Source organism: Entelurus aequoreus, linkage group LG21 (assembly GCF_033978785.1).
Source record: "Entelurus aequoreus isolate RoL-2023_Sb linkage group LG21, RoL_Eaeq_v1.1, whole genome shotgun sequence".
NCBI lineage: Eukaryota > Metazoa > Chordata > Actinopteri > Syngnathiformes > Syngnathidae > Entelurus > Entelurus aequoreus.
In genome coordinates, this window is record NC_084751.1 from 19,788,229 (window position 1) to 19,815,581 (window position 27,353).

At 38.6% G+C, this 27,353-nt stretch overlaps 1 protein-coding gene across 3 annotated transcripts in view; it reads right to left on the bottom strand.

Moving 5' to 3' along the window:
* The window catches only part of LOC133638482 (matrix metalloproteinase-17-like), a 308,014-nt gene that overhangs the window by 12,996 nt on the left and 267,665 nt on the right, over nt 1-27,353 (bottom strand). For all 3 annotated transcript variants that reach the window (XM_062031144.1, XM_062031145.1, XM_062031146.1), the window contains 5 exons: nt 22,534-22,710; nt 21,328-21,430; nt 10,270-10,352; nt 2,280-2,432; nt 1,927-2,184 (listed from right to left, as the gene is read on the bottom strand). In XM_062031144.1, coding sequence (XP_061887128.1) covers nt 1,927-2,184; nt 2,280-2,432; nt 10,270-10,352; nt 21,328-21,430; nt 22,534-22,710 — 774 coding nt within the window. The remainder of the gene's footprint in view (nt 1-1,926; nt 2,185-2,279; nt 2,433-10,269; nt 10,353-21,327; nt 21,431-22,533; nt 22,711-27,353) is intronic.

Consider the following 27,353-nt stretch of genomic DNA (forward strand, 5'->3'; position numbering starts at 1 on the left):
CTTTATTTTTAAGTTATCATGCCATGATTTTACCAGTTGGGAATAGATTTTCCTCCTTGTGGCCCCTGAGCTAAAATGAGTTTGACACCCCTGAGTTAACCCATCATTTTTGACACCCCTAGTGAATACAAACGCAAACAACTTTCCTCCGCCATTGCTGTTGTGATGTACGTGGGCAAAAAATGCACTTTTTGGTCCAGTTTTTAAATTACATTTTGGACCGTATATTTCTTTTGGCTTAGTTTCTGAGACATTTGTGGCAAGGTCCACTTCATACTGTTGGAGTAATAGCCTGTTGTTTTTATATTGTTGGTAGATTCGAAGTATTTATTTGGTTTGGTTCTTATGTTAACAGGCATCCCAGATGTCTGCTGTTTAGCGGAATTCTGCTATTTTTCTAGCGTAAGTGGTATTTTTTTGGATTTCCATTAAAAACCGCTAACTCGGCCGCTCTACGGCGCACCGTGGTTAGCTGACTGCTTACAGCTAACCGCGCTAGCAGGCCAAGTACAGCCGAGAGTACAGCCGAGAGTGCAACCCACACTAACTGACTTGTTCACGCTTTCTGGCGCACCGTGGCGAGCTGGCTAAAGTCAAATTTAGCTATGCTAGCCACCCAGTAGGCATAGTGCAGCCTGTGCTAACTGGCGTGTCAACACTGTGTAAATGTATCTTATTATTCTGTTGTAACATGTGGACACATCTCTCTAGCAGGGACAACCTCTCTGACAGAAGTGTGCAATTGTTACATTAAGCCAAACTCGCGTTTATGAATGGTGATGTTTTCGAAGCTCGCAAAGGCCAAACTAGGCTTAGCTAGCCTGCGTGTGAAGAGATGAAAAATCAAATAACAAATGCTTTGAATGATTAAAAAAAATTTGAGTTTGGACCGCGTTATAGTATAGGTTAACTAGTGAGGCGGTAAAGAGGATGAAAGTAGTCAGTAGATCGGGAAAAGCAGGTGATATCCTTGTGGAAACACGAGTGCTGTAACACACTCAATCAATCAATGTTTATTTATACAGCCCTAAATCACAAGTGTCTCAAAGGGCTGCACAAGCCACAACGACATCCTCGGTTCAGATCCCACAACAAGGCAAGAAAAAACTCAACCCAATGGGACAATGAGAAACCTTGGAGAGGACTGTTTCATGAATATATTGTTGTTGACCAGTAGATATTATGTCATATGATTTTATCATGATTTATAATACTAACCCGAATAATTTGTACCAGTACTAGAGCTACTTCTGCATGGCCAAAGTTGCCTAAAAAGCACATAAGTATTGCAGCGATGGAAATATTGTGTAGTGAACTGTAATTACCGCCACCATTACAGTATGATCATGAGTTTATTAAGATTACATGTAATAAAAATCTTCATGTTATAATTGAACAAACGTGTAGCATACATCATGAATGCAATCTTACATCCATGACTTTATTAAGTGACTCGCTAGTTCAACAAAATATTTGACAATTACAATATTTGTTATCAAATATAGCTGCCATATTTCATGTATTCATGAACTGCCTTGGGAGTGAGGAGATTTTCTCAAAACAGAAAAAACAATGAAATAATGAAATCAACTATGGATGTTGTATATTGTTTTTGGAGGTGGGAGGTACCCGGAGGGAACCCACGCAGTCACAGGGAGAACAAGCAAACTCCACACAGAAAGACCCCGAGCCCGGGATTGAACCCAGGACCTTCTTATTGTGAGGCACACGCACTAACCCCTGTTTTGCCGTGCTTACAGAATTTATATGTACGAAATGCCTTCCAAAGCATCCTAAAAATTGTAAAATCTCTTCAACTTTAGCTCCTGAACCCTGGCTGATATTTTTTAATTCCTCAGTATTTTTTGCCTCACTGGGACACCTGTGTTAAGGCATTTCTATTGTAAAGCAACCCATACTACTCACCGTCAGACCACCTGATGGCATCATCCAGGTGTGCTGGCAGTCCCTTCCAGAGCGAGCTGTCTTTAGGGTAGCCCAGATCCATGCGTCTCAGGTGGTCATCGTACCGCCAGTAGCGGTTGTCCCTGAAGAAGTAGGTTTTCTCATTGTGGAGCCACATAAATGCCGCGTCCACTCCCTCTAAAGGCAGGCCGAAGTCGCTGATTGGACGGGGGTAACCCTCCTCCACGATGTTGTCTTTAAAAACCCAGTACTTGAGACCTAACGCCGGCGGACAAATATTTAAATTCAATAAATAAGCTCTTTTCTGGACTCAAACAGAGAGGAGAAAGTCTCTGAAAGGATATTTACTATACCTTTAAAAAATACAATTTTGTGATCTCCGGGTCTCTCGTACACGGCGTCCACACTGTCCATGTTGGGCGGAAGTCCTCTCCAGAATCGATGGATCTGAGCTGGACGCAGAGAGACCAGGTTCTTCTCTCGCGTTAGTCGCCAAAAGTACTTGCCTTTGATGGAAGGAAACAGAGTGGAGTTAAAGCTGTGTGATTAATTTTCTATTACTTGACTTGCAACGTCCATTTTTATTGCGACATTTGGCACCTTTTCTAAAACTTAAATTGCAGTATTTGCAAAATATTTTTATTTGTGAAGTGCGTTCAGTTAACAATACAGTAAAATAAGCATTATGTCTTCATTCATTACACCACATGTCACCTGACAGTAGTTTGAGGCAGAAGCTCTGAGTTGGGGACAGTATCACCTCCTGGTACCCTAGCACACCTCCTGGTACCCTAGCACCTCCAAAACCCTCAAATCTAAACTCCAAACATCTCAGAACAAGCTAGTCAGGTTACTTCTAGACCTCCACCCCAGATCCCACCTCACTCCTACCCACTTCTCTAAAGTGGGCTGGCTCAAGGTGGAGGACAGAGTTAAACAACTTGCACTGAGCCTAGTCTATAAAATCCGCTACACCTCCCTGATACCGAAGTACATGTCAAACTACTTCCTTAACGTAAAAGACCGCCATAACCACAACACCAGGGGGTGCTCCACTAACCACGTTAAACCCAGATTCCGAACTAACAAAGGTCTTAACTCATTCTCTTTCTATGCCACATCAATGTGGAATGCGCTCCCAACAGGTATAAAAGAAAGGGCATCTCTATCCTCCTTCAAAACCGCAATTAAAGTTCACCTCCAGGCAGCTACAACCCTAAACTAACACCCTCCCCGGATTGCTAATAATCAAATGTAAACAATCAAATGCAGATACTTTTTCTTTTTCTTATGCCTTCTGATCTCTATCTCTCTCTCTCTATGTCCACTACTTGATGTCCATACCCCCCCCCCCCCACACACACCCCTGATTGTAAATAATGTAAATAATTCAATGTGATTATCTTATGTGATGACTGTATTATGATGATAGTATATATGATAGTATAAATCTGTATCATGAATCAATTTAAGTGGACCCCGACTTAAACAAGTTGAAAAACTTATTTGGGTGTTACCATTTAGTGGTCAATTGTACGGAATATGTACTTCACTGTGCAACCTACTAATAAAAGTCTCAATCAATCAATCAATCAATCAATCACAATATCGCATCTGTATCATTTAGTCAATTATTTCAATGTTAAGTATTCAGTATGTATAATTGTCTTCAAACAATTGAGGCCAAATGAAATGCAGTACTTGTCTGCAACCAGCAGAGGCACCGCTGTTTGATAGTTTGTAGTGTAAAGAAGGAATGACAAATGTCAATACCTATGCCAGGGGTGGGCAATTAATTTTCACCGGGGGCCGCATAAGCAACCCGAGCACTGCTGGAGGGCCACACGACAATATTTCAATTAGATTTTGCTCAATATTATTTTTGATATACCGTAAGATAAATAATAATGATGATAATAATAATAATAATTTAATTTAACCTAACTTAACTTTATACAAAAGCAGATTGCTTTTGATGGTCACTTTATCCTGCATTATCCAACATTTTTCCCCATCAGATTTGGACAACCATCTGTTGTTAAAAATAGTTTTTAATCATATTTATTTTATATTGATTTTTATATTGGTTTTTATGTAATTGTTTTTTCTTTTTATTCAGTCATTGGTGGAGCTAAGGATAATATTTGAATATGGTTTTTAATATTGTTGTGCAGCACTTTGGAAACATTTTGTTGTTTAAATGTGCTATATAAATAAAGTGGATTGGATTGTCACACCTGCCAGCTTGTCCCAACACGCATTTACCTCTGTGAGCAAGTCATTACCTGTGGTTGTCTCTTTAATTGACTGCATCAGAGCTCTCATCCAAAGTTAGCGAAAAACAGTCCCATGTCTCCGGGCATTATCAGCGCAACAAAGTCCAATAAGCACTCCTTAATAAACTCTCCGTCAGAAAACGCCTTACTTTTTCTGGCGCTTTTGTGAGAAATGACGAAACTTGTCCTGACGGCTGCATCTCTGGGGGTGTGAAATATGGCACAAAGTCCTTGTTGGGGTTGCAGTTTTATCATCAACGCATCAGCCTCCCTTGCGCGCGCTTCATCAGACACATTCCGGTATTTTCCCTCGTGTTTCTTCGTGTAGTGGCGATTAAAATGATATTCAAACACAGCAACCTGTGTACCACACATTAAGCACACGGCTTTACCATTAATTTATGTAAAGAAATACTTGGCAGTCCATGTCTTGTTGGAAACACGCCATTCCTCATCAACTTTTCTTTTTTTAGCGTCTCATCACTTGTCTCTATGCACCTTCACTCACAGGTTCCCCCCGGACATACGGCATAAATAACACATTTCAAAATAAAAGCAGCACAGTTGTATTGCGCGCACGACATAGATGTTTTTTAAACTTTATTTTGTAATTTGTAATTGCGCCGTTCAATTCACTCACAATCGCACACGCGCGTACGTCCACACGGAAGTTGTACAAATAACTCGTTTCAAAACAAAAGCAGCACCGTTGTATTGCACACTCGACATAGATACTTTTTGAAATTTATTTTGTAATTTATGATTGGCCTCACGCGGGCCGGACAGGGATGCGCAAAGGGCCGGATGCGGCCCGCGGGCCGTACAATGCCCAGGTCTGACCTATGCAATAGCTGGGTTGCAATCACGTGACTAAGAGGCACATCCGGGCACTTTTTCAGGGGATGGTCTAGAGCAGTGGTTCTTAACCTGGGTTCGATCGAACCCTAGGGGTTCGGTGAGTCGGCCTCAGGGGTTCGGCATAGCCTCCGCCGCAGCGGTCAAGACACACCAGACTCATGAATTGATTAACATGGACCCCGACTTAAACAAGTTGAAAAAATTAGTCGGGTGTTACAATTTAGTGGTCAATTGTACGGAATATGTACTGTACTGTGCAATCTACTAATACAAGTTTAAATCAATCAATCAATCAATCGTGTAAATAAAAACTTCTCCCTATCGGCGTATTTGTACTGTAAAGTAAAAATTTGTATGACAATAAAAAGGAAGTCTAGGACTAAGTATTATGGATACCCCCAAACAATGTTCCCTCTAATTTTCCATCTCATTTGCAAGTGTGTAATTTGTTGTGAGTTCATGCACTGTGTTGGTTTTGTTCTTTGAACAAGGTGATGTTCATGCACGCTTCATTTTGTGCACTAGTAAAAAAACATATAACTTTGTCTTGAATTTGAAAAAATTAAAAAAATATATTTTTTATTTTTCACTAAGGAAGTGTTTGGTGAATGTGCATATGAAACTGGTGGGGTTCGGTACCTCCAACAAGGTTAAGAACCACTGGTCTAGAGCACATGTGTCAAACGTACGGCCCGTGGGCCGGATCAGGCCCGCGAACAGGTTTTATCCGGCCCACGGGATGAGTTTGCTAAGTATAAAAATGAGCCGACATTTTTTAATGAAATAAACTGCTGTTCTAAATGTGTCCACTAGATGTCGCAATAGCAATTCTATGTAGATGATCTACATATGTACAAAATACACCACATGTTAGTACATCATCCATCCATCCATCCATTTTCTACCGCTTATTCCCTTCGGGGTCGCGGGGGGCGCTGGAGCCTATCTCAGCTACAATTGGGCGGAAGGCGGGGTACACCCTAGACAAGTCGCCACCTCATCGCAGGGCCAACACAGATAGACAGACAACATTCACACACTAGGGCCAATTTTAGTGTTGCCAATCAACCTAAGTAGTACATCAGTCGCGTAAAATGATCAAACTACATAAATAACATACTGCAATTTGATTTTGATATTATTTTCTTATCTTGATATATTGAAAATTAACACCAATGAGTTGACTGATGAACATTATCACATAATTTATTCAGAAAATATAAATAACGACAAATAAAGATAGAATACTATTAACCGCAACATGTAAGTGTAAAAAACCCCCAACAACATTATGATTTGCACAATTTCAGAATGTGCTTGTTCTATTTTTAAACAAATAAAACAATCTGAAGTTGTTTTTATTTTTATAGTATCATGTCATAATTTTACCAGTCTGGCCCACTGGGAGTAGGTTTTTCTCCATGTGGCCCCCGTTCTAAAATGAGTTTGACACCCCTGCTCTACAGCCCCATTAGGCTACTGTTTATTTACCTGTATCATTGTAGATTTGGGCATATTTTGAAATGTTTAGATGCAAATATAAAAGCGATCAGGAAAAGAATATTTCAAATGGGATGGAGTGGATTTTTGTACACTCATAAGAAAAATAGCTTTTCAAAGATTTCAACCATTTATCATCACCAATACGTTACTGCTTGCTACGACCTCACTTCATTTGACACTCACAGTATTTAGAGAAGAAAAGATTGGAGGCACATAATGTATTTACATCTGAGGGGTCCATAAATTAAACATAAATCCGTAAAAGACAAAGTTGGACTTACTTGAGTAACGTATTTGATTGACATAACGAGTGTCGTGCTGCTGTGATCGTGACGCTAATGACAAAAAGGATAAGTTTGTTTGCAGTTGATTTCCTGCTACAAATATTAGTCTGTCATCTACAATTCATGTCTGCAGTTGTTTTTATGGTGTGAAGTTCATATTTGGTCTCATTATTTAGCTGTATATGTCCCTGTTGTTCAGCAATGTTTGCTTGCGACATCAAGATGCATTATATGCGGTTGAGCCTACAAGAGATTTATTCATCTAGTTCAGGGGTGTCAAACTCGTTTTCATTGAGGGCCACGTTGCAGTTTTGGTTGCCCTCAGAGGACCGGCCACTAGTAACATTAATAAAAGAAACATACATGTATAAGGATTTATTCGCATGATATTGTCACATGATTACATATGCATTTGATCAGTAAATGTACATTTTACCTACACAGTAAGAAAATTTTTTTTTCTGGATTTTGTGGTAAAAAAAATGGCAGAATTTTACCATAACATTTACAGTAAAATGGTCCCATTCTATTTTAATGTAAAATTCTGGTGATTGAGCTGCCAGTTTTTTGCATAAAAAATATGGTTGCTGTTTTCACAGTGTATTACTGTAAATGTAAAAATGGCACCACAGTTATTTTCTTAATACCGAGCTGTTTTTAAAGAAAATATATTGTCATGTTTACAGTGTACAATTTGATGGATAACTTGCTTTAAAATCATAAGGCTAAATATGGTAGATATTTATGTATGTTTTTACCCCAAAAATGTTTCGAATGTATGATATAATATCTCTTGCATTATTAGATAGATAAAGTTTAAAAGATGTATAATTGCATGCAGTACATGTTTTTTTACCCCTGTCAAAATAAAAAAAGAAAGAAAGATAAACTACTTTATTGATGTATATTATTTCCAGGCTTTCAAGGGCCATTCAAAATAATGTGGTGGGCCAGATCTGGCCCCCGGGCCTTGAGTTTGACACCTGTGATCTAGTTTATTAATACTATTAAGGATATTTTCTTGATACTAAAAAATATCACCAAAGACGCTATAATGTGGTAATCTGTGTTGAATAAAGGACTTGGCTTTACTGCACAACAACAACTAAGCTTTCAGTTTCTGTTATGAAAATGGACAATGAAAATACGGTGGATTGGACCAACAATCCCAATATTTATTACTTCGACTTAACATGACGTAAGTTTATTTGCACAAGCAGGTCTTCGTAGTTATATTTAGGCACAAAATAACTCAGAGTAATGTGATCTCTTGTCCTTCCTTACGTTTAGTTCTGCTCGCAAACACTAATATCAAAGAGAATAAACTCGATTGCATCACATAAACCTCCAGAAAATTCTTTTGACGCACTTTCGTTTTTTCCTGACTTTATAAACTACTTCTTTGGGGACTCTATGAAAGCTCTTTCCTATCTCTCTATTTGAACGACTGGAACACCCAAGAACAGAACAGCAATACGCCATTTTCTGCTCAAACTCTACACTCACTCTCACTTGTTTTAATGCTACGCTCAAGCTGCTTGACCATCGTGTGAATTAAGCCACAAAGAAGAAAAACGGATATGACGTCATATGCAACCCGGCTATAAATGGTAAGAGTGTGCAGCTGCAGTGTTGATTAAAGTATGGAATGGATTAAGCCAGGGGTCGGCAACCCGCGGCTCCGGAGCCGCATGCGGCTCTTTGACCACTCTGATGCGGCTCAGCTGCATACTTGCCGACCCCCCCCCCCGATTTTACCAGGAGATTTATGGATCTCAGTGCCTCTCCTAGATAACTCCCAGGGCATATATAATCCTATTTTCACTCTAATTATTAAATTAAGGGCATGCCCTAGTTGCACTGCAGTAATAGTCCTCTATAGCATTTACAAACAGCGTGCCAGCCCAGCCACATGTTGTATGAAGCTTTTACTTGCACACGTAGGAGACAGCAAAGCATGCTTAGTCAGCAGCCACACAGCTTACACTGACGGTAGCCGTACAGTATAAAACAACTTTAACACTGTTACGTTACAAATATGCGCCACACCGTGAACCCACACCAAAAAAGAATGAAAAACACATTTCTGGAGGACATCCCACTGTAACACAACATAAACACAACACAACAAATACCCAGAATCCCATGCAGCCCTAACTCTTCCGGTCTAGATTATACACCCCCGCTACCACAAAACCCCCCCACACATCAACCCCCCCCCCCCTCCGTGCGTCGGTTGAGCGGAAGAGTTAGTGCTGCATAGGATTCTGGGTATTTATTGTGTTGTGTTTATGTTGTGTTACAGTGCAGATGTTCTCCAGAAATGTGTTTGTCATTCTTTTTTGGTGTGGGTTCAAAGTGTGGCGCATATTTGTAACGTAACAGTGTTAAAGTTGTTTTATACGGTACGGCTACCGTCAGTGTAAGCTGTGTGGCTGCTGAGCTAGTACGCCTTGCTGTCACTTACGTGAGCAAGCTGAAGCTGCATTCTACATGTGGCCGAGCAGGTACACTGTTTGGGCAGGCTGCAGAGGGCCCCAAAAGCAGTGCCATCACTCCCTGATATTCGGGAGTCCCCTGGAAATAATGAGAGAGTTGGCAAGTATGACACTATCAAGCGCCATTGATTCAAATCTCGCGGGCCGCACTGACATCAAATTTCCATATTAAAGTGCGTGCCGTGCGTGTGTCTGAGACCCCTGGTTAACATAGCACAAAGCAATTAAAGCTTTATATGCTGTGTTTTTCATTTTAAATTAAATTTTTTTTTTTGTGGCTCCCATTATTTTCTTTAATTTGTGAAACTTGCCAAAATGGCTCTTTGAGTGGTAAAGGTTGCCGACCCCTGGATTAAGCAAATAAGTCAATGTATTAATATGATTTAGTTTAAGAAACTAAAAGTGTAAATAAGTCAACCACACTGTAACCCTTTGCATGTTTAAAATAAAATATTACCATAACCATATTTGTAAATATTATCCCATCGCTTTATTTACTGTACTTTTTAACTTTGAGTAATTCCATGCAATCCTTGTAGTCACTATAAGCAAAGTCCCATAAATGTCAGCCAATAAGTACCGTTTAAAATATAGAGTAGAATCTTATTGTTGTGCTGCAGATCTATTAGTCACATTATCTAATGAGCATGAAAAAATACACTCCGTATTAAAGAGATAAGACACCTGAAGCGAAGCAGCCTCTTGGAGCATTTTGTTTGGAGCATAAAATTGGGTGATAGTGTGAGGAGAGCCCTGGGAGCAACACATCACTTGGCTTTCTATTGATCGCTGGAGCGCCTACTCTGTGCCCACAACCCTGTCTCTTCCTCACAATTTATCTCCTTTCACCTCTCCTCTCTCTCTCACTATCAGCTCGTCTGTCGGCCTCTCTCGCACACGCTCTCGGCTGTGAGGCTTAAATACCTTTGAAAAAAAAGGCCTCTCCTCGTATTTGGGCGACGGCGTCAAAGTGGCCGGAGCATCTGTCTGGGGCATCTTGTCCCAGCCTGCGTGAGAAGGAGAGTGAAAGAAAGGACATGTTCAAGGAAAAAAATCGAAGGCTTTGATTTCAAATGAAACAACTGCCCGGTGAGAAAGGCCCACGCGGCAGAGATGTGTTATCGTCAATTATATAGGCTGAGATGTTCTCATGCTGACAAGCTCACGTCCCCTCCGACCCCCCAAGTGCATTTATCCACAGGATAATAAGTGATTTCAAGTAGTGACGTGGTTGGCCTGCCAATGATGGAGCCATTAGCCCCACAGGGCTGCCAGTGTGAGTGGGAGGCAGTCAGCCCATCCTATTGTAAACAAACATGTCCTTTCACAGCTCTGTTGACACAACACTGCTTCCTAGTGGTCAGCTGCTGGGACCAGATCACCAATAATCCAGCATTTCCTACCTCAGGGCAAGAAGGCTGAAGGACAAATAATGGAGAGGAAATAGGATTTTCTTGCCTGTTGAGCCCTTTAATTAAAAAAAAGACACTTGGAAACATTTCAATTAGTAGCACAGCCACCTGGTCCAGCTTGCTTTGGCCAATATTTGACAACAAAAGGTACACAGTGTGCATCGTGGCTGCTTGACTGCAACCCTAAGGCGCCATTGTTAGGGTGCTGAATCGTCGACTATTACTTTATCTGGCATTGCTTGCGCGAACGTCATTATTTTCACATTCACTCAATTCACATTCACTCCACGGAGCGGTTCCCTGTTCCAATCCCTGCTGTTGTGTCCTGAGCAAGACATTTCACCCACTTTCTCTCGACAGACAGAGCTGCTCCTTAAGAGGGTGTGTATTAAAGCTGTCCCGATCGCGATCATGGGATTGTATCGGTGGTTGATATTTATGGCGTCAAAACAGTGCTAAAATCCTCACGCACAGAACAATACTCTGCAAGCACACAAACTCGTTTTGGATCTCTCTAGAGATGTTCAATGGGATTTAAGTCTGGGCTCTGGCTATGCCACTCAAGGACTATGTTCACACTGCAGGCCAAAATGGCCCAAATCTGATTTTTTTCCAAATCTGATTTTTTTTCCAGCTGACTGTTTACACTGCAAGCAAATTGTGATATTTATCACTACGGCATAAATGTGCATATGCCCCAATGTGGCCTCGACGTCACTTGCATGCACAGTTTGATGACAGTGAAAACAAAAGAAGTTGACCGGATTCCGTAAATGAACAGAAATGTTGCTACTACTGCTACAAAATAAAAGTAATCACACCTTAAAAATTGTTTTTTTACGTGAAAAAATTAAAGTAATATAATGTATGAATGGAGATATATATATATATATATATATATATATATATATATATTAGAGATGCGCGGTTTGCGGACACAACCGCGGACTCCGCGGATAATCCGCGGGTCGGGCGGATGCATGACGAAAAAAATAGATTTTAAATAGATTCAGGCGGGTGGCGGTTGAACCAATTCAGAAAAAAAAATACATAGTTAAATGTTGTTACCCACATACGAAAAACGAGCAGCACTCTTTGAAACAGGCTATTATTCATCAGGCACTGCTGCAGCTGTCACGCCAAATTTCTTCCCCCTGTCACGCCAAATTCCCCCCCTACAAACCCCCCCCCCCCCATTTACTTCCGGGGCTGCGTCCAATAAAATCACAAAGTTGCCGGGGGTCCTTAACCGGCATGCGACTGCCCTGTTTCGCGCCTGTACAAAAAAAAACAATAATCGATTTCTTCAGATTCCAGCAGCTGTCAACGACGAAGTATCCTTCCAGCGACGGGCAGTTAAAGCCGAAGTGCTATTGATCGCTGTCAATGACGTAAGAGGAAACATGATCACGGAAGTAAATGTGGGGGGGGGGGGGTTTGTAGGGGGAAGAAATTTGGCATGACACCCCCTACAAAAGCCTTCCACCCCATTTACTTCCGGGGCTGCGTCCAATAAAGTCACAAAGTTGCCGGGGGTCCTTAACCCGCACGCGACTGTCCTGTTTTGCACCTGTACAAAAAAAAAAAAAAGATTTCTTCAAATTCCAGCAGCTGTCAAAGACGAAGTATCCTTCCAGCGACGGGCAGTCAAAGCCGAAGTGCTATCGATCGCTGTCAATGACCACGGAAGTAAATGGGGGGGGGGAGGTTTTTGTAGGGGGAAGAAATTTGGCGTGACAGCTGCAGCAGTGCCTGATGAATAATTGCCTGTTTCAAAGAGTGCTGCTCGTTTTTCGTATGTGGGTAACAACATTTAACTATGTATTTTTTGGCACGCATTGAATGTCTCTGCTGCGTTGGATCAGTCTCCTTTTTTTAACAGGAATGCCTTGCATCGTCTATATTAGATATATAACAACGGGTGGGTGGCGGGTGGATGTTAGTTCGGGTGGATGGCGGGTGGATGGCGGGTGGATGACGACTTTTGTGATGCGGTTGCGGATGAAATAATTGCCTATCCGCGCATCTCCAATATATATATACATATATATATATATATATATATATATATATATATATATATATATATATATATATATATATATATATATATATATATATATATATATATATATAGTGCACCCTATACCAATATTTTGGTACTAGCACCGGTACCAAAATGTATTCCGATACTCTTATACTTTTCAAAATAAAGGAGACCACTAAGAAAATTCATTTTTAGCTTTATTTTAACAAAAGAAATCTTACGATACATTAAACATATGGTTCTTATTGCACTCAAAGAACAATTTTAGAAATTTAAAAGGCATTTAACACATTGGGCTTTTTTGTCGCACTAAAGAACAATTTACAAATGTATATAATACATGTAGTCTGCCATAATCTAGGATTAGGTTACAATAGAATGGAAAGCTTTATTTACATTATGTTTTATGAGTTATGGTTGCCACTCTATGGAGCCAGAAAACTGCCAGTAAGATTTGGTATTGAAAAAAACCCATTGACATTGTAGAAAAAGTTGTATTGGCACCAAAACAAGTTTTGGCAACAAATAAATATAAACATTGAAAAAAATACAATAATTTACGTGGATGTTTTTGATGCCAATATTCATATTTCTGTACACTTTTATTGTTTTAGTGTGTTTCAAAGTTTTTTATGATCGCTTCTCTTTTTTACATATTAGTTAATTTTTTTCCGGTTCCACTTCTTTTCTTCCGGTATCAAAATAATAGCTGTGTTTTGGCGTGAGGGGCGGGTGCGTAAGAAGTTTAGCCAGAAGCAGTTTTACTGGACTTGGGCTTGCAAGCAAAACATCGAAAAAGAAGAAAGGAGGACCGAGGCCGTCTGAATTAAGTTAAAAAGCTTCACAACATGAAATTATGAAGCAAAAGTAGTTTTTTACATTTATCTTGAGTAGACCTGTATGTGTTGCTGTTGGCAGATTCATCTCCTGCTCAGAGAAATCTTGTATTTGTAAACATCATACAGTGACCTACTTTTATTACTCTTTGACTACTTTGTAGAGCACTCTGGCCAACTTAGTTACTTTCACAATGGTTTTAAATATGCAGTAGATTTCAGCATTAAGAGGTAATTAGGATATATTTCTGTTATTTATTACATGTTTAATTTCTATCTATGCATATTCTCTTTACAAAGCAAATAAATTAACTTGAAATAAATTACTCATAATTATTAATTATGATATAGTTTATACAGGATTTATTATATGATTCTTTAATTTTAAAAAAGCAATTTAACAACGCAGTCAACTATCAGCTTCGCTCACTTGATGATGCACTGGAGCTGGATGTCCTCTCAGAAACACGCCTGTGAAGGAAGTCCACATGTCCCACAAAGGCAGAGATCTTCTTTGTCTTTCTTGTTGAATTATATACAGCAACATCACAAAGTACTACTCAGATATTATTTTTAAAGATGTTTTCATGTAATTGTTAATATAAATGTCTCCTCTAAAAGTCCAGCCCATTTTTAAAATGAATTTTAAATAAACTCTACATTATAGCAGTTGTTTTAAAAATATGTTGTATAATGTACTTTCAAATGTATATGTAAATATTATGTGGAATATCATTTAGGATATCTGAATGTATTCCCCTATTATGTATTATTTGCAATTAAGACAGGAAATTACCGTATTTTTCGGACTATAAGGCACATTTAAAATCCTTTCATTTTCTCAAAACTCGACAGTGCGCCTTATGACCCGGTCACCTAATGTACGGAATAATTTTGGTTGTGCTTACCCACCTCGAAGCTATTTTATTTGGTACATGGTGAAATGATAAGTGTGACCAGTAGATGGCAGTCACACAAAAGAGATACTTGTAGACTGTAGTGTTGTAACGATACCAATATTTTGGTACCGGTACCGGTACTAAAATTATTTTGGTACTTTCTTAAATAAAGGGCACCACAAAAAAATTGCATTATTGGCTTTATTTTAACAAAAAATCTTAGGGTACATTAAACATATGTTTCTTATTGCAGTTATGTCCTTAAATAAAATAGTGAAAATACAAGACAACTTGTCTTTTAGTAGTAAGTAAACAAACAAAGGCTCCTAGTTAGTCTGCTGACATATGCAGTAACATATTGTGTCATTTCTCATTCTATTATTTTGTCAACATTATTAAGGACAAGTGGTAGAAAATTAATTATTAATCTACTTGTTAATTTACTGTTAATAACTGCTTACTTTCTCTTTTAACATGTTCTATCTACACTTCTGTTAAAATGTAATAAACACTTATTCTTCTGTTGTTTGATACGTTACATTAGTTTTGGATGATACCACAAATTTGGGTATCAATCCGATACCAAGTTGTTACAGGATCATACATTGGTCATATTCAAAGTCCTCACGTGTCCAGGGACATATTTCCTGAGTTTATAAACATAACATACATTTAAAAAAAACGAAAGATGATGATGTGATGCCAAAAAATATTGACGTAATAGTAGTATCGACTAGATATGTGCCTGTTCTGGATATCATTACAGTGGCTGTTAGGTGTAGATCCATCAATGGCGTTTGTTTACATTTTGACGCCGGTGAGCTACGGTGTGTAGTGAAGCATGTTTAGCTATTCCTCGTCCTGCAGGGATGATACTTGTAAGAAACTTACTTTATTTGTCGCCATGGAGACCAGGATTAGTGATTTAGAAGTAGCTAAAACACTGCAGACGGCGGATGGACGTTAGCCACTAGCTAGCTAGCCATGTCTTAAAGCACCTCCTTCTGAGGGCGTTTTAGTGTTATAACTTCACCTTTATCTTTAGTTTTTAGACCAAAATGCATCCATTCTCCCTTTTCTGTCTACAGTGTCTGCTCGTAAGTAGTCTGTGATTGTGTGCCGCCAAACATACTCGTCTGCTCGTAAACCAGGAATGTCACAACGTGACTTCGACGCGGGCGTGGGACCTGTACGCTTCAGAGACGGTATCGTACCGAAAGTGATTAATTAGTATCGCGGTAATATACTAATACTGTATACCGTACAACCCTAATAGACTGCAATATAACTCAAGTAAACAACACCAACATTTGATATGTTCCATTGAAAATATAGAACATTACACACGGTTCTCAAAAATCTATCAAAATGTTTTAGTACGACTTTGGCAAGTTATGAAGCAGCACCGCTTGATGGATTGTACTGTGCTTCAACATACGAGTATTATTATGGTGTATGTATAAGGTAGGACATATTATCTGGCATTTTGTTTTGCAATATTATGCAAAAGCAACGGTACCAACCTGCTGATCTGTATTTGGGATCTGCATAATTCCTGAAAATTTGCACTCTACACCGGTACAACAAAGATGACGGAGAAAAGACGGTGCCGAAGGTGAGTCACGTAAATAAGACCGCCCACAAAACGGCGCATCCTGAAGTGACTGTCAGAAAGCGGCTTGAAGATGATCTGTAAAACATAATCTATGCAACATTTTGACCAAAGAAACATTAAATGTTATGTAGACCACAAGGAATTGTTTTCAATTTAGAAAAATAAAAAATAAAATGACCCCTTTAATGCGTCCTATAATCCGGTGCGCCTTTTGTATGAAAATAGACATGACTAGACCCGCTCATTGGCAGTGCGCCTTATAATAAGGTGCGCCCTATGGTCCCGAAAATAAGGTAATTACAACAGCTGTAGTTTCAGCACATTATTTATACAAGTCAAAATAATACTTGACAATACAATACAATAAGACACACAATAAGACATGAGTCCACCTATTTAGGTGTAAACATAGAAAGAAAAGATAGATCAGATGTAAGGTTTTAATTCCAAACGTTGAAAAAAGTTCAGTGCATGAAGTTGTTTCCACAGCCTAGATATGAGGCTCCCTCCCGTGGGAACAAGACGAAGTACCGCCGAAGGTCATTTAACATTACGATAGTCGAAGTTTCGCATTTTCACACGAATTGGTTACTCATGTCACACCAAGCTTTACATGTCTGGTGTTAAATGTTTTAAATGAATAAATACAGCTACACTTACATTTTAAAGTTGCTCTTTTCTCTCCGCGTGGAAATGTAACCAAGTATTGTTTCATATGGAGTTTTGCCAAATATCACAGCCATATCGGGACAAACATGGATATTTAAAAAATACATAATCAGTTTTTGTACCACTTAAACCAGTGGTCCCCAAACTATGGCCCGCGGGCCGGATCTGACCCGCCAGCGTCCAAAATCAGGCCCGCGGGAAGTCCCAAGTATTAAAAAAAATAAATAAATAAATAAAATTTCAGTTTTTTCTTATCCACTTTTTACCGCTTGCTACTCACGGTGTCTCCTAGCCGCTCAGGCAAATCATATTGTCTAAAAATGCATTTTCTCATCGACAACGTGACATCATCGCGCTCGCGGAAAGTGCGCTATATATATATATATATATATATATATATATATATATATATATATATATATATACATATATATATATATATATACATACATATATATATATATACATACATATATATATATATATATACATATATATACATATATATATATATATACATATATATATATATACATACATATATATATATATATACATATATATACATATATATATATATATATATATATATACATATATATACATATATATATATATATATACATATATATATATACATACATATATATACATATATATATATATATATACATATATATACATATATATATATATATATATATATATATATATATATATATATATATATATATATATATATATATATATATATATATATATATATATATATATATATATATATATATATATATATATATATATATATATACACAGCCCGGCCCCCGGCCAAATTGTTTTAACCCAATGCGGCCCCCGAGTCAAAAAGTTTGGGGACCCCTGGCTTAAACCATCCTCAAAGTATGGTTAGGTTAACACGAATACATCAATCACATAACTTGATTTAGACGCCATCAGTCCTCTTTTCTTCTTCTACTGTGTTTTTACAGTCCAGTAAAACTGCTTCTGGGTAAAGTTGTTATAAGCCCCGCCCACATGCACCAGCCCCTCACGCTAAAACATTGCCATTAGTTTGAAACCGAGAATAAAGAAACAATACCGAAAAAATAAATAAATAAAACGTTAAAAAGACAATTGATCATAAAAACTTTTTTAAAAATACAAAAACAATTAAAGTGTACATAAATATGAATATTGGCACCAAAAACATCCACCAAAAATACTCTATTTTTTCAATGTTTGATAAAAGGTTAATATATTTTCTATTTTACTATATTTCCTTGCTAAAGAGGTTTTAGTTCCATAATCTATTGTCTATTAAGAAGTCGATCGATCTGAGGTCAAACATTGGGATTGGAGGCCAAAAATGCTGATCATGACAGCCTAATGTGTATGATGGTTAAGCCAAAGAAAAAGCAAAACACACACCGGTAATATCATACATGAGGACTGTTTCATTGGTGCAACATTTTACTAAGACCTCTTGACCTCGCTTGCTTTGCTACTTTACTAGCGATCTTAACGGTTGTCACGGCTTCCTGTCTCCTCCTGCTCGCTCCTACCAGCGTGTATTATCTTTTCCTCGTCCTGCTCTACTACAACCATAATAATACTTACTATTACTATGTAATTTACTGTATTTACAACCATGGAGGCAAGGATTAGTAACTTTGAAGTGTCTCCACACTGTGTATAGACATACTTTCGCTAGTGCAGCTAAGTATGTCAACAGTAAAATGACGCAGTGATCAAAAAAAAAAAATCCTCATGGTTGATTGCATCGGTATTCTTGTACATGAACATGAGCATTTCATGACTTGTATCGAGCAGCTTTTCAAGTGCTGTAAGAAATGCTTTAACACTTGTCTTTTATTTACTCCTGCATTTATTCATGTATTCTTTTAATTGTGATGTCTTGGATTATTTGTAATTTATTTTATTTTCAACATGGTAAAATACATTTGGGCCCCTCTAATGCTGACAATATTGGCACTTGCTGTAGTTCATAGTTCTGGACCTAAAATTCCCCCCAAAATAGACACAGTAGTGATTTTAGGCGTGTTTCCCTCTTACACACATGTTTATGTGTGCTATGGCTATAAGGTTTTTTTCTTTCCTTGGCTTCAGTCTGGACCCCCTCTCCAGGGGCCCAGGCTTAGACTTAATTTTTTTTCTCACCCCCCCGCCCTTGTAGCAATACAACTAAGGAAGAAGTCAGCCTGCATACATTTCCAAATGATGGCAATATTAGGAAAGCATGGACCTTTCCTGTCAAATTGACCTGCTCAAAATTGGACGGACCAAATAAGAGGAGCGTAATTTGCAGCGATCATTTTAATGACTCTGACTTTGAAGAAGAAAGGTTTTGGTCTGAATTTAGATAGAAAAAAAGGAAAAGACTCAAGCCAAATGCTATCCTGAAAAAAAGACTCAGTCAGAACCTGCAGAAAAACGGAGAAAAAAAGAGCAGACGTAGCGCTCAAAAACTTTTGCATTCTCTTCTACTGATGTGCTCCTCAAGATGCTTGAGGAAATGCTGAAAGAGCATGAGGAGACACAGGCTATGAGGAGACGGAAAAGCAGGGAAGTCTTCGTTTTTTGCTCATTGTGTTAACCATATCAGTTTTGAAATAATCATGGACCAGGGCGACAAAAAACATGCAGTTAAGTAATCAAAACAATGGTTTTACATGCCTTTATCCACACTGTCTAGCAGGGATTTAGGCTTCAGTTCTGTACAGGAGATGGCGTCACATGGAAAAGGGGCATCCCGAATACAGTTAATTATCGACCCATTACTTAAAAACTAATTGATAGTATGAGAAATGACTGCCAGATTTATTTTCAGGGTACAAAATTACATAAAGAGATTTTGGTGAAATTTCAGTCATCTGAACGCTATGGGTCCTTTCAGCATGTTGGAAACAAAACCATGAACATACTTTTACAAAGGATGTAGACTGGTGGAGAGTGACGTGCATCTAAGACAGGGGTGTCAAACTCAAATACAGAGTGGGCCAAAATTTAAAACTGAACAAAGCCGCGGGCCAAGGTTGAACAAATGATCCTTTTAATAGGGACCCAAACAAGTTTTGCATTGAATATTGAACAAGCAAGGCTTATATAACTTTATAGTGACATGCAAAATCGAATTTCAAATAATAATAATAATAATTAAAAAATATCAATGGCATATCAAATACAATTTAAATAAAAATGTAATGCCTCTTTTCTATTTGCAGCCTTCTGAGGTAAATATCAACATTAACTTTTTCCACAGGCTAATAAATTTGAAAATAAAATAACAATGAATAAACCAACCATTCAGGACTTTAAACTGCTCAGTTTGCAACACACTGATCTAATCTGATGTGCCCAAGCCAGATACCTGGCATCTTTTCTGGGATGCTAGTTCATTAATGTCGGGGCTCAGGCTTTGAGCTGAGGCAACCTTGATTATCCAACCAAGGTGTTCATCAGTCATTATATCTCGTAGTCCACAGTCTTGGGGGCGTGCCTTAAAGGCACCGCCTTAATTTAACGTCCTCTACGAGCTGTCGTCACGTCCGCTTTTCATCCATTCTAACAACATGCCGGCCCAGTCACAAGATATATGCGGCTTCTGTACGTGCACACACGTGAATGCAATGCATACTTGATCAAAAGCGATACAGGTTACACTGAGGGTGGCCGGATTAACACTGTTACAAATATACGCCACACTGTGAATCCACACCAAACAAGAATGACAAACACATTTCGGGAGAACATCCGCACCGTAACACAACATAAACATAACAGAAAAAATACCCAGAACCCTTTGCAGCACTAACTCTTCCGGGACGCTACAAAATACGCTACCACAAACCCCCCCCCACACACACACACACACTTTGTAGCGTCCCGGAAGAGTCAGTGCTGCAAAGGGTTCTGGGTATTTGTTCTGTTGTGTTTATGTTGTGTTACGGTGCGGATGTTCTCCCGAAATGTGTTTGTCATTCTTGTTTGGTGTGGGTTCACAGTGTGGCGCATATTTCTAACAGTGTTAAAGTTGTTTTTTACGAGCACCCTCAGTGTAACCTGTATCGCTGTTGATCAAGTATGCGTTGCATTCACTTGTGTGTGCCTGCAGCGGCCGCACATATTATGTGACTAGGCCAGCACTTGTTGGACTGGATGAAAAGCGGACTTGATGGTTTTCGGGAGGGGCACTGAAAGTTGGGAGGGTTGGCAAGTATGAGAATTAGCGGTGAATGCGGTGTTACCGCCGCTGTTTATAATCTCTCTAGTGTTAATATGATATCGCCTCAAAGGCCAAGTGAAATTACACGGCGGGCCAGATTTTGACACCCATGATCTAAGATGATGGAACAAGATTGTGTGTTTCAGAAGGTCAGAAAAAGAAAAAGAAGAGTATCAATGAAAAGGTTGTGAACTGCATTTTATGCTTTTGACACCCAAGTGGTGGTTTAATTGTGGGAGTTGCATTAAATTATCTACTTACAGGACAGACGATCTGTTTTCCGGAAGGTCCAGTAAGACTGGTGGATCTGCCGTCTGGGAGGGCTTGCCTGGATGTGTGGTGTGGGACACCGAGTCTCTGACGCCTATGAAGGAAATACAATTTAAATCTGGATGATTGATTCCAACCGCCATTGCTTTGTACAGCAAAGGGACAAAAGTATTAAGACACCTGGCTGGTAGTAGAAACAACACAGCCCAGCACAGATTCCATTATTGGACAGATTGTTCATGTGCATTATCTTTGGTGCCAATAGAAACACAAATATGGATATTGGAAGTTATTTCCTTTAGCCGCTTATTGCTCTAAACCAGGCGTATCAAACTTGTTTTCATAAAGGACCACATCGCAACTTTGGCCGTGTGTAACAGAGAATAATATATGAATATAAATGTTTAAGGATTTGTCTCATGAAATTACACATATAAAATGCACTTGAATATTAAATCTCTTGGATTTTAATGTCAAAAACTGGTAGCTCAGTAGTCAGATTTTCTTTTTTTACGGTAACTTTCGTGCAATTTAGCTGCCAGTTTTTTTTACCGTAAAAATTTAGGGTTGTTGTTTTTATTGTGTATTACTGTGAATGGAAACACTGTACCAAAGTTGATTTTTACGGTGAAAAAAAACCAGCCTGTCAGCTCAGACGCCGGAGTTTTACGATTAAGTCTATTGTCATTTTTACAGTGTACAATTTGATGGGTAACTTGTTTGAAATCATAAGTTAAGCAGTATTTATTTTTATTGTATCAAAAAAGGTTTGGGGAATTTATGATAATATAATATTGTGTTGCATTCTTAGATAATTGCATGAAGTACATGTATTTTGTTCTGTCAAAATGGAAAATAAATAATTTAGTAAGGAATGATAAAGCACTTTATAATTATTATATATTATATATATTATTTCCAGGCTTTCGTGGGCCACATATAATGATGTGGCGGGCCAGATTTGGCCCCCGGGCCTTAAATTTGACACGTGTTCTAACCAGACTCTTTTAAAACAACAGTGCTTCGCTCTGCCTCTCATTCTAACCTCCATTCCCATTATTCTCTGCCATGCGCGCCGCCTTCATCAACAAACACTATGATAAGGTCAAACGGCCAAAAGACACTCAATTAACTTTATCTTCGTTTCTGTTAATTAATACGTTTTCACTATGGCGCTCAGTTGGAGTGAAGTCATACCGTAGAGCTGCCAGACGCGGACCTTGTCTTCATAGGGTAAGTCGTACTTCAGGGGGTCTCCGACAGGACCCTGGTAGTACGGCCTCATGATGGACTCCATGGCTGAGGTGTGCACCAGGCCGATGGCGTGACCAAACTCATGGACGGCCACCGCGTACAGGTCCATCCCGTGAGAGTCTGAAGGAGGTAGAGAGAGTAAAAGATGTGTTATAATGTGAGGGACATTAGGGTGTCCCAGTAGTGATGGCTAAATGACGCCGCAGTAAGTGTACGGCACACTCACCACCTGTATTGACACTGAGCTGGTACTGTGTTAGTGTTTCATTATGCTCAGTCGCCATCCGCTGGCTTAAAAAAGTCACTTCCTTCCCGGCAAATAAAATTAATTGTTAGCATATACACATGTATATATTAGGGCTGCAACAACTAATCGATTAAATCGATTAAAATCGATTATTAAAATAGTTGCCGATTAATTTAATCATCGATTTGTTGGATCTATGCTATGCACATGCGCATTTTTTTTTTTTTTTTAATTTTTTTTAATACATTTTTTTTTTTTTTTTTTTTTAATAAACCTTTATTTATAAACTGCAACATGTACAAACAGCTAAGAAACAATAATCAAAATAAGTATGGTGCCAGTATGCTGTTTTTTTCAATAAAATACTGGATAGGATAAAAATGTAGTTTGTCTCCTTTATCCGATTATTAATCGATTAATCGAAGTAATAATCGACAGATTAATCGATTATCAAAATAATCGTTAGTTGCAGCCCTAGTATATATATATATATATATATATATATATATATATATATATATATATATATATATATATATATATATATATATATATATATATATATATAGTGTGAATGTTCTCTATCTGTGTTGGCCCTGCTATGAGGTGATGACTTGTCCAGGGTGTACCCCGCCTTCTGCCCGAATGCAGCTGAGATAGGCTCCAGCACCCCCCGTGACCCAGAAAGAGACAAGCGGTAGAAAATGGATGGATGGATGGATGAAAGCACCCCGCACAGCTAGGTTGCATATTGAAATTGTCAAACTTTTTTCACAAAGTACCTCAGAAAACACTTGGCTCTTCAAGTACGACCATAATGACCAACGGTAAAATATAGTAGCCTAGTAGGCCTAAGTATTCATTAAAAACAAGGCACAAGTTTTATTTAACAATTATATTTTATAATATGTATATAAAATTATTTGCATACAGTTTGAACAGTAACACAGTGTTTAAATATTTAATATTAGGTGTAATTAAGTGAATCTTTGGCATACCACTAGATTAGTGGTTCTTAACCTTGTTGGAGGTACCGAACCCCACCAGTTTCATATGCGCATTCACCGAAGCCTTCTTTAGTGAAAAATAAAATGTTTTTTTTTTTCAAATTGAAGACGAAGTTATATGTTTTTGGTAACACTTTAGTATCGGGAACATTTTCTAAGTAACAAAGACTTAATTTAGAGTTTTTTGGACACTAGTGGAACATATTCTAAGTAACAAAGACTTAATTTAGAGTTATTTGGTTAAGGTTAGAGGGTTAGGGCCAGGGTTAGAGTCAGGATGGAATTCAAAGTCTCCCTACTAACCCACCAGTGCCTCCATGGAAATGCCCCTCTCTACCTCAAAGAACTACTCACCCCCAAATCCTCCACACGACACCTCCGCTCCGGACAGGCTAACCTCCTCCAACCTCCAACGCTCTCCCTGACCACCTGAGGGCACCACAGACTGTGGATGCTTTTAAAAAAGGCTTAAAAACCCTTCTTTTTAAAAAAGCCTTTTTTTTTAGACATATGCATACTAGTTTTGGCTGTTCTAGTTTTAATTTTTTATTATCTTTTTAGTTTTTATTTTATTTCTTTTTAATACACTGTAGCACTTTGAGGTTGTTTACTCAATGTAAAGTGCTTTTTACAAATAAAATATATTATTATTATTATTATTATTATTATAGAGGGTTAGGCTTATAATAAGGCCATGCCGAATAAGGCATTAATAAGTACTTAATAATGACTACATAAGAGCCAATATGTTACTAATTTGCATGTTAATAAGCAGCTAATTAATGGTGAATATGTTCCCCATACTAAAGTGTTACCATGTTTTTTTTACTGATGCACAAAATAAACCGTGCATGAACATCACCTTGTTCAAACAACAAAACCAACACAGTGCATAAACTCACAACAAATTTCACACCTGCAAATCAGTCGGACTTCTGCTGTTGCCGTATCCGTAATACGCCGATAGGGAGAAGTTTTTATTTACACGATGAGTCGGGTGTGTCTTGACCTCCGCCGAACCCTTAGCCCGACTTACCGAACCCCTAGGGTTCGATCGAACCCAGGTTAAGAACCACTGCACTAGATGGAGCCTGCATACGGTACAACAGTTTGAGAATCACTGGTCAAGGGACTACGGGTAAAAAATAACCGCTTGGCTAACTCTAGCATATTGACAGATATGTTTAATTATCAGCAATGGACCTGTGACAAATAAACTAATAACAAACAAACTCACTTAACACAGAATGTTATGAGCATTTATTGCAGGGATACACGACGTGTATACAAATGCCATACCTACTGTATGCTGCCAGTGGTAAACGTCAGGGATCAAAACTAACTCTACTAACACAACATATTGAGAAGCGAGACATGTACAGCAGATGTTCCAAAAAAAGGAGTCAAACGATGATAAGATGATAAGAGGGTGTGCACTTATCTGCTAACTGCTTTAACTTTGCTACTTTTGTGAGTTTTGTTTGCATGTTTATGGCCTCTTACAAGTGAAGCCTATAGGTTGTATTTTAAGAGGCACACAAGACAGCTTTGGAGGCCGTGAGTGCTGTCGGCCATGTGGCGGAGAGAGATAACTATGGTAATACGGCCCGAGCCCCCGCGCTGCCAATCAGCAGCAAAGTGCAGGAGAGAGAGACGTAAAAAGGCTGCGGGCGACGAAGGTGCATTTCCCCATAATGTTCAAATGTAGGGTATATAGATATACCTGGCGCATCTCAATGAAATAGAATATCCTACAAAATGTTTTTGGTTTCCAAAGATACCAATTAGACTGTAGACAAAGACCTCGGTTTCTGTACGCCCCACTTTCACATACGAGTTGGTTTTTGCCTCGATTTTCGTCTCGGCTACACAAACACTGCGCATAACAAACTAGTTTGTTTGCCCGTATATATTCCGCATAATCGAGTGTCTAAACCAGGCCTGGGCAATTATTTTGACTCGGGGGCCAAATTTTGAGAAAAAAATGTGTCTGGGGGCCGGTATTTCTGATTTTTAGGAACACTAATACAAAACCTCACAATAATGTCTGATTGAATGCTAAAAACGTTATGACAGACCGCCTTAAAAAAATTGTATTTTATGGAATTTTAACTTTTTTTACTGAATGAGACACCCAGAATGTACATGAAAATAAAGAATGGGGGGTTTACAATATTAACTATGAAGGATAAAACACTGAATATTGACAACTTATGAACATCACACTCCTTCTCCATCCACATATTTTACAATCATACAAAAAGGCAACAAACACAGCGAAATATCAACACGAAGGGTAAACCCCCCCCCCCCCCCCCCCTCCACCTTCAATCTGATTTATCTGATATATCACTAAGCTTTAGAATTTTGTTGTAAAAATCTCCTTCCGCGTCTGTCCCTGACACCCACATTTCCGGCTGGCCGATCTGGAAACACTCTGTGGAAAGGCTCCCCACCCACACTGCTTGGTGCCTCGTCTGAGCTGCTTTGACTTACGTACATTACAACTAGATGACCATAGTAACTAATTAGATGACCATAGTAACTAATTAGATGACCATAGTAACTAATTAGATTACCATAGTAACTAGTATATCATGCAAAAGCGCAGATTACAGCCATTGGAATAGTTAGTATAGTTCAAGACTTACGGTCATTTGAAAACATCGCTGCACATCATAATGGCAGCTACACTTTCCATCTTAAAGATCTAAAAACATTATTTACTTATTTACTTAAACTTATTTCCAAAAACGTAATGTCCGGCGGGCCAGATTGAAAAGCTTAACGGGCCCCATGTGGCCCCCGGGCCTTAATTTGCCCAGGTCTGGTCTAAACACACAGGTGCTGCCGATTCAGTCTCTGATATTTTGTTTGCAAAATAAACCACCATAGGGTCAAAGAAAGTTGTCAGTTGTAGCATACCACGGTGGGGGTTGGGGAGTCATGGCAGTATGCGGTGTTGTGTTGTAATGTGGTGACTAGCGCCTTTGTGTGTTTGCATCAGTTGATCTAAAGAAAGATGTGTTGTCCGTTAAGATTGGTACCTTTTCCCATTTGAATCAATACGGTGCCAATTCCCGGTACTTGGGAATCGATACTGGTACTCAAAGGTACCAACTTTTGGTACTTTTGTGTGTGTTTAAATGACTTATTAAATGTTTCTTTGTTTATTTTTTCATCTTTTTTTTTAACATTAAACTAGCAGCGCTGCTCAGTTGTTATCTTATTTTCTTACACTTCTGCGTCTCACTTGCAAGTATTGTGCTGTACTTTATAACTGTTTGCATGAAGGTGCAATTCCTAGAGCAGTGGTTCTTAACCTTGTTGGAGGTACCGAACCCCACCAGTTTCATATGCGCATTCACCGAACCCTTCTTTAGTGAAAAATAAAATGTTTTTTTTTTTCAAATTCAAGACAAAGTTATGTTTTTGGTAACACTTTAGTATGGGGAACATACTCTAAGTAACAAAGACTTAATTTAGAGTTATTTGGTTAGGGTTATGGT